Source organism: Notolabrus celidotus, chromosome 5 (genome assembly GCF_009762535.1).
Source record: "Notolabrus celidotus isolate fNotCel1 chromosome 5, fNotCel1.pri, whole genome shotgun sequence".
Classification (NCBI taxonomy): Eukaryota; Metazoa; Chordata; class Actinopteri; order Labriformes; family Labridae; genus Notolabrus; species Notolabrus celidotus.
Window position 1 is genome coordinate 29,949,081 of NC_048276.1, and position 8,924 is coordinate 29,958,004.

An 8,924-nucleotide genomic window follows, 5' to 3' on the forward strand; every position below is an offset into this window, starting at 1 on the left:
ATTCCTTCTAGACAGAAAAGTGACACCAGGGATGACCATGACAACGGTTCAGGTTGAACCTGTTTACATTAGATTAATGATTAAGTGATGACTAGACTTTACCTCTGAGCTGTGTTATATGTGTGGGAGCTTTTTGGACACTTTTTTTCGTGTAAATATCAGATTTAGTACAGTATGTCTGGATGTGCCTGACACACACAGCATCACTCTCTTTAGGTCTGTTCTCTGCACTTTACCGCTGTGACACACATTAATGCACTTTCTAGCTGGTTTTAAACTAAGTTTTTACATTTACTTACTGTAGGCTTTAGGTTATGTATGTATTTATTTATTTATTTATTTATAGAGTCTACTTTTAGCTTGTTATCTATTCTGTATGCTGCTGGACCTGAGTAATGTGTTTCGTTCCTTCATGTTTTTAAATGTGACTGAATGACAATAAAGTGAACCTTGAACCACATTTAGAATCTAATACTGTAGGAAACATTTTGTTTATTCTCTTCTGAGCCAACTAATGAATCAGCCCTGGACTAAACCTACAGTATATAAATCCAATGACAGTAGTGGTATTTATAATCCCTTATTACCCGGCTTTCTTACTGATCTTCTGGTTGTGTAAGAAGCTTGATTCTGATTGGTCACAACCCCTTGACAACCCCTTGACAGCGGTTATTAACATTCACTAACATGAGCAACACCAGAGTCAAACTGATCGCATGCCTTCAGGGTGGTCAAGACCTCTTCGCTTCACGTCGGTGTCTTGACCACCCTGTCGGGATTCTTTTTCCCATAACAACCTGCTAACCACACATTATCCAGTACTTACATCTCTCAAACTGTAAAAAAAAAAAAAAAAAAAAAAAAAAGTAAAAATGTCAAATTCAAAGCTTTGAAGCAGCAGTCCATAAACTAAACTGTGATGTTGAGTGTGACTGGATATTGTGGGGCAGGAGGTGAACATTGGTGTTTAGATGGATTTTGATTGCTTAGATATGTCACAGAACCTTTTGCTAATATTTTTGAAACAAATATGAATCATTATATTAAGCCTACCATTGAAAAAGGAATCTAAAACATCAGGTGTTGGTATCCCATCATGCTGAGCTTCTTACAGTCTGTTAGAGCTGTATTCTGGTTTGTGTGCAGCAGAGGGAGCTACTACTGCTGCTACTGCTGCTACTGCATGCAGCTCTTTGACAGTGATTTTTGAAGAGTAATACCAAGAGTATTCCAATGAAGAGTTTATTTTGTTATCAATATTGAGTCCCTGAGTAAACTCTTTTTTTCTTAGGTGGTGCCTAGTTTCTTACCCTAATTTGGACCAACTATTTTTCAATCTAAATCTCTTGCTCCTCTGAAGTTATATGGGGTTGGTAAAATGCTTCAGTGGCAAAATAAATTATCAAGTGTATGAATGAAGAACATTTCATTGCATTTGTTTGATTCCCAAATCAAAACACCACTATCATCTCTTTCAAGTCTGGTTCTGCTGGAGGTTTCTGCCTGTTAAAGGAAGTTTGTCCTTGCCACTGTAACTAGCTAAATGCTGCAAAGTGCTCTGCTCATGGTGGATTAAGATGAGATCAGACTGAGTCCTGTCAGTATGATGGGACTGGATCTTATCCAGCCTTGATGTTGGGTCTGTGTTAATAATAGAACATAGAGTACGGTCTAGACCTGCTCTGTTTGTAAAGAGTCTTCAGATAACACTTTATGTGATTCAGGGCTATATAAATAAAGACTGATTGATGATAATTAATATAGACTTAAAACGGTTTTGAAGCATTAAGTAATGGAATTTTAAACGTGTGATTAAATGTGACTAATGCCAGTAAACTGTTGAAATTTGGTTTTTGAACAAGGTTTTAAAAAAATAATCAGTTGACAGCGCTTGTTTACGAAAAAAGAAGTATATTAACTTGTTTAACATCTTTGACAGTCGTGTTTTGTAGATTTTTATAATATACAAAGTATTGTGCTAAGGGTTGTGTTAAAAATATCTATTTTCTTTATTTTAATTTGTGTGTGTTATGTAAATTTAAGTGTTTTGTTGTAAGATGTGTCTCTTGAACAATTTGTGAAATTTAATCTTTTAGGAATTATTAACTTCTACTTTTGTAAAGTACAGCATGCGTATTTGTTTAAATTAATTCAACGTATTTATTGAACCTAGCTTACCAAACAGCTTCTGTACCTGTTTGTGTTAATTCTGACTAAGATAACACAAGACGTCACTCTCACATGGGATACACATACTTCAACTTTGTTATGGCTTTAACAGCAGTAAAACTTCAAACTGTTGCATGTTTGGAGCTCAGGGGATTACACTGCCCCCTGGTGGTCCACCAGTTTCATCACTGTGTGTTTGGTTGCCACAGCAGCCGGTAATGAGTGCTAATGTTTCTGCAACAGAGGCAACCATTAATGAGGTCCACTGTGAGCAGCTTTCTCACTCAACATTTATCAACAGTTTCTGATGATAATTAGCCACAAAGGAGCGGAGAGAGGTGTGCTAATAGATGTTTATCAGAGCTCAGAGGGTAACACTGTTTACAAGAGAGGGTAACTAAAGCTCCAGGGATCTACATGGAGTCACATCATGACCATGGCCACACTTTGACTGCTGGTTTTCAATTGAACAACTACTGTGTAGGTTTTGATGAATTCAATGTGAATATTGGTGAACCCTGACCTTTGCTCCAGTGGCATCATTTGCAATTTGGTAACAGCTAACAACCCCAATAAAACTTTACTGAGCTACACAAAGTGTACATCTCAGTGACCCCATGGCCATGGGAAGTAGGAGTGCTGAGGGTGCTGCAGCTCCCCCGGTTGGAAAAGGCCTCACACATTTTTTTCTGGATGCATAAATAAGTTTAAATAAATACATTCATTAACAGAATAAAACAGTTTTTTTTCATTGTATTATTTTCTGAAAATGTAATGCCTGAGGAAGATTTTAGAAATAATTATAGCAATTTTAAATAACTGTTCATTTTAAAATAACCCGATGCCTGGGCCCTGTGAGTGTGCCTGCTTAAAAACTGAACGTATTTGGATGAGTTCTGTTCAATGCACTTTACTGCCTTTTGGGCCTGTTTTACCAGGTTTGGCTGCTCTTTGCTGTACAACGGGGTATGGAAGATGCCAGTTGGGCAGTTGATACATATTATAGTAGCCTGTATTATATTCGTTATTGATGTGAATTTATAATGAAAAGTTATCTTGAAAGCTTGTATTCAAACCAGATAAATAAAAATAAAATGTATGTGCGCTAAAGCCTATCAGTTGCATACGTAACCTAAATGCAAAATGAAAAAAAAATTGCACCTCTTACTACAGCACCCCCAACTTAAAGCCACTTCCCACAGCTCTGAGTGACCCTGCTACCTTTCCTCTATGAAGCTCAATATTTATCATCTACCCTGGCACTTTCGGCACGAGTCAACTTTTCCTGGATTGAATTTAGCCTAATTTTAAACAAAGGCAGGTTGTAATTACTCTACATGTGACACTGTTTCCGACAACTGTATGCTTGTTATTGTGATGCAACAGTTTGTGGAGGATATAGCTTATATGAATGGTTCTCTACCAAGACATTTTTGTGGACTGAGTCCAGCTCTTTGTCACTGGTCCCTGAATGCCTCATGGCAGCCTTTAATTCTGTTAAGCACCTGGTCACTGAGACACCTGGGAGCGCAGAGGACTTCAGGACACTAATTCAATTAAACTGAACTTCAGTTCCCAGCTGTTCAGAGAAGTCCTCTGGTAAAACTGTGGGTTGGACAGATAAGACCTCAGTACTCAGACGTCTGTTTGCAGGGCAGAACAACTCAGGCATGATTCTGCATGATTCTGAAAATAACTTTTGGGGCTCTGTTACCCTGAAATATACCTTAAGTTGCTGTTTCAAAGTACCATCAAGCATTTTTACCCGGGTAGAAAAGTGGGTACCTCAAAATGTACCTTGAGAGATGGTATGTACGGCACCATGCTGCCTTGAAACAGAAGCATATGGTTACCATAGACTGTATAAAATATGGACGTAGTATCCGTGACGTCACCCATCTGTTTCTGAAGCTCTGTTTTGAGGCCAATTGTGGAGGCAGTAAAGATCGTCTTTTTTGAATTGGTGTGTATGTGGTTTCCAGTACTTCCAGCGCCAGAATCAACTGGATCCTTGATGAACTGTAGTTTTTAGCACTTAGGACTCACTTAGCACTCTAGGACTCATATTTTTAGACAGGAGGTTGCCGCTTGATGGTTACCTATAAACAGATGCTTAATGGGACCTGGTACCTTGAAACAGACACTAAGAAGTGACTTGTAACAAACCCTAAAGCTGCCTCTTAAAGCTGCCGTTGGTATCGTGATATAAACATCAGTTCGGAGAGAGATTTGGAAGATCAACACTACCCCTCCCCTCTCTGCTCCCATAACCCTACCCACAAAAGACAGTTGTGCACGTTCTATGAGGAAATAGTGGCTTCCCAGCTAATCAGGGGGATGTAGTGGGGCCCCCACTCAACCAATCAGGACAGAAGATTGTAGGTTAGCTGTGATTGGTCAGTCATAACGGGAACAAGGGGAATAATAACATTGCTTTGTACAAAGGCATTGGAAAACACAGAGATTTCGCAATAATCTCAAATTACTTCACTTACCGATGAGTACCGATGGGTATTATGACCTCTTCAACGTTTTTTACACCATTCCTACCTACAGCAGCTTTAACAGGCCCCAACAGAAGCTGAAGGGCTCTTTGAAACTGTCAGTTATGGGTACCTTAAAACAGATACCTAATGTTACCTCGAACAGATCCTAAGGGGTACCTTAAAACAGATACTAAGGCTATCATGAAAAACACGGTGGCTACCTTCAAACAGATGCTACAGTAACATTGAACAAGATCATTAAACTAACCTGACATACAGTGGGTACGGAAAATATTCAGACACCTTCCCTTTTTCTACATTGTGTCATGTTACAGCCTTATTCCAAAATGGATTAAAAAAAATGCCCCCCCATCAATCTACACAATACCCCATAATGACAAAGTGAAAAATGTTTTGTAGAAATTTTTGCAAATGAATTAAAATTAAAACACTCAAATATCGCATGTTCATAAGGCCTGAATGTCTGGAGGAAACAAGGCACCGCTTATCACCTGGCCGATACCAGTGAAGCATGGTGGTGGCAGCGTCATGCTGTGGGATGTTTTTCAGCGGCAGGAACCTGGAGACTAGTCAGGATCGAAGGAAAGATGAACACAGCAAAGTACAGAGAGATTCTTGACGAAAAACCTGCTCCAGAGCATTCTGGACCTCAAACTGCAGCGAAGGTTCACCTTCCAACAGGACAACAATACTCAGCACACAGCCAAAATAACAAAGGAGTGGCTTCAGGACAAGTCTCTGAATGTCCTTAGTGGCACAGCCAGAGCCCGGACTTAAACCTGATTGAAAATCTCTGGAAAGACCTGAAAATAGCTGTGCACTGACGCTCCCCATGCAACCTCATCAAGCTTGAGAGGATGTGCAAAGAGCAATAGGAGAAACTCCCCAAATCCAGGTGTGCTAAGCTTGTAGCATCATACCTGAGAAGACTGGAGGCTCTAACCCCTTCCAAAGGTGCTTCAACAGAATATTTAGTAAGGGGTGAGAATACTTATGAACATGCGATATTTGAGTGTTTTATTTTTAATTATTTGCAAAAAATTCTACAAATAATTTTTCACTTTGTCATTATGGAGTATTATGTGTAGAATGTTGAGGGAAAAAAATAATTTAATCAATTTTGGAATAAGGCTGTAACACAACAAAATAAAAAAAAAAGAAGTTAAGGGGTCTGAATACTTTCCGTACCCACTGTGTGTAGGTGCTAAGGTATAGACACATTTATCCGTCATAACTTACTGTACTAAACTGCTGTGTGAAGAACATGTTTCATGGTGCTTTTAATGCCCAAGTCCACTGTTAAACATTCTAAAAGCAGAGTATTACCGCTTACTTTCGCTATCGCGTTGATTTGTTTTATGTTACATCACACAAAATTAGTCAGAAAGCCAAATTTACTGTCAAATAGGTTTGGTTCCAGAAACTAACCTCCTCAAGTGGCTTTCTCCAGTATTCAGTCAAGTAAGGAATATTTAGTGCCTTTCATACGCTTTTGTAGTTCATTTCTTCTCAGCTACACTGCAAAAACTCAAAATCTTACCAAGTGAAATTGTCTAATTTTTAGTCAGTTTGTCTTATCCCACTTGATTTAAGATACATTTACTTAAAAAGTAACATTTGAGCAAAAGAGAGGGATTTTTTTTTACAAAGCATCTTAAATATCTTAAGTCAAACAATCTTGAAATGATCTTGTTTTGAGTTGTAATTTAGAAGAAACAAGGTTTATTTAACATTTCATACATTTTCAAGCTGAGATCTTATTTGTAGAAGATGGATAACCCTGATTTAAGACAAACCCTTTACTTGATTTAAGTAAATGCATTTTATTGGAGAATCTATCAGATAACAGCTCCACTGATAAAAGAAAAAAAGAAAGAAAGAAAGAAAAATGGCTTTTTTAAGGGTGGGTTACAGTTTTCAGGCACTGTTTCTTCTAAATCAGATCAAAATATACATCCTCAAAACTACATGCACACAATGAAAAACCTACTTTTGAGCATAGCTGACTTATCCTAGAAAAAAACATGACTGAATATTAGTATATCCAGCTCACTATGAGAAGACATTATATCTCAAAATGCTCAAATTAAACATTGTAATTTTAGTTCAAGTACAAGATGGTCTTAAACCGAGAGAAGTGCCGCTATAATACAACTCAAATTAAGGTGAATATATCCCAAAGGAAGAAGTTGACATGAAATGTATTAGTGCAAAGATCTTTTTTTGAGTGAGAAATATTAATTGTTAGCATTCCTGGCTTATTCTGAGACACTCAATTTTAAAATACTGGTAAAATATTGCTTAAAATAAGTTTTCCCTGCTAATTTTGATATTACCTCTTATTTTAGGAGATCTTACCAAGCAAATCTTCACTTTTTCTACTAGCAGAATTTTTTGCTTATTTTCAAGGTAAAAGTACCTTGAAATATTTTTTTTTCTTGTTTTAGGAGGGGAATTTTTTCCTGTGTAACATGTCGCTAACTAGCTTCCAGGGCTATTTCCTTCAGTGGCCTATGTTCATTTAAGTGAGTATGTATGATTAGAAGGAACTTGTTTATACAGATTGGACACATTTTGACTCTCAGTGATGTCACTCTTCTTAAATATGGTGTTTCAGGCGCATATACCACATATGCAGATCCAACTTTATACACTAAGATACATAATGCAAATATTTCTGTCTCTACGGACTCCATGCATGCTCTATGACCACCTGATTGTGAAATGTCCATAAATTATCTGTGTAGTGTAAATTGTATGTTCAACATACTGTCTGCAATATTCAAATATGCAACATAGGTCAGACAGAACGTAGAACTTCGAACAAAAGTAACAAGTTCATGCACTTTTCTGGAATTCATGCTTGGTTTGAGACACCCTCTCCTTTTGAATTGCTGTTGTTTTTTCTCCTCTGAACTCTGAGGGTACAACCAGTAGAGGATGTTGACAGCTGTAATGGCTATCACAATGGGCCCCAGTGTTGCATCAGGTTATCCAAGGCAATGATAATTCCCTAAAGCTGATATCCTGCCTATAAAACATGGAAGTTAAGATCAACAATTTGTTTGGTGGCAGCAGGGAACTGGGAGGAACAAGAAGAAGACTCAGGGTTGGATCCAAAGAAGCTCAGGGTACATCATGCTGATCTTAACTCTTTGCAAATATCCTTAGCGAAGTCTCTTTGCTTATATCTGGGAACAGTTGAATGTTTGCTTTATTGTAACCATCTTTGAAATTGACCTTGAACATAGAATTCCTGACATCACTTGCAGTATTACAGTTGTTGTGTTGTGTTCCAGGTTGATGGAAAACTACACCTACAACAGCCTCACACTCCAGCTGGAGGGGTTGAGTGTCCCGAAGGAGTCCGTCTACCCTGTCTTTGTCTTCTTCTTTTTCTCCTACCTCCTTATCTTGATTGTAAACTTAGGCATTGTTTTCCTGGTTTTCATTGATACAAACCTCCACCAGCCTATGTACCTTCTTTTCTGCAACCTGCCCTTCAATGACATCCTTGGAAACACCATTATGACGCCTCGTGTGCTGGTGGATTTGCTGCGGCCTCCCTCTGAACGCATCATCAGCTACTATGAATGTATTGTGCAAGCTTTCACAACACACATGTTTGGCACCACGAGTCACACCGTGCTCATGATCATGGCCTTTGATAGATATGTGGCCATCTGTAACCCCATGCATTACGCCTCTATAATGACTAACAGGATGGTGATTAAGCTGACGGTGTATGCTTGGGGGTCTGCCTTTGTTTTAGTGGCTATTTTGCTGGGTCTGACCATACGGCTGAACCGATGCAGGACTATGATCATGAATCCTTACTGTGATAACGCCTCCTTGTTCAAGCTTTCCTGTGACAGTGTTGTCATTAATAACGTGTACGGCCTCACGTTCACCGTCGTCCTGCTCACCTCCTCTATAGGGAGCATCGTTCTCACCTACACAAAGATCACAGTCGTCTGTCTGACGAGTAAGAGCAAGTCCCTGAACAGTAAAGCCCTGAAGACCTGCAGCACTCACCTGGTTGTGTACTTGGTCATGCTTTTCAGTGGAATAATATACATTGTTCTGCACCGCTTCCCTCAGTACTCTTTCTACAGAAAACTGTCCAGCATTTTGTTTCACATCATCCCAGGCAGCCTCAACCCCATCATCTACGGTGTGCAATCCAAAGAGATCCGCAAATTTTTGTTGAAGTTGTTTGTGTCTAAAAAAGTTTTGCCTACGTTATGA

At 38.7% G+C, this 8,924-nt stretch overlaps 1 protein-coding gene across 1 annotated transcript; it reads left to right on the top strand.

Annotated features, from left to right (window-relative positions):
* Nucleotides 1-7,697: 7,697 nt before the first annotated feature.
* On the top strand, nucleotides 7,698-8,924 carry LOC117812417 (olfactory receptor 146-like). Its single transcript, XM_034683161.1, has 2 exons — nucleotides 7,698-7,807; nucleotides 7,976-8,924. Exon 2 carries the CDS (start codon nucleotides 7,980-7,982, stop codon nucleotides 8,922-8,924), a length of 945 nt encoding a protein of 314 aa, XP_034539052.1. The 5' UTR covers nucleotides 7,698-7,807; nucleotides 7,976-7,979.

Bases quoted from the DNA above. Each gene is read 5' to 3' on its own strand.
- LOC117812417 (XM_034683161.1), top strand. From the start codon at position 7,980: ATGGAAAACTACACCTACAACAGCCTCACACTCCAGCTGGAGGGGTTG.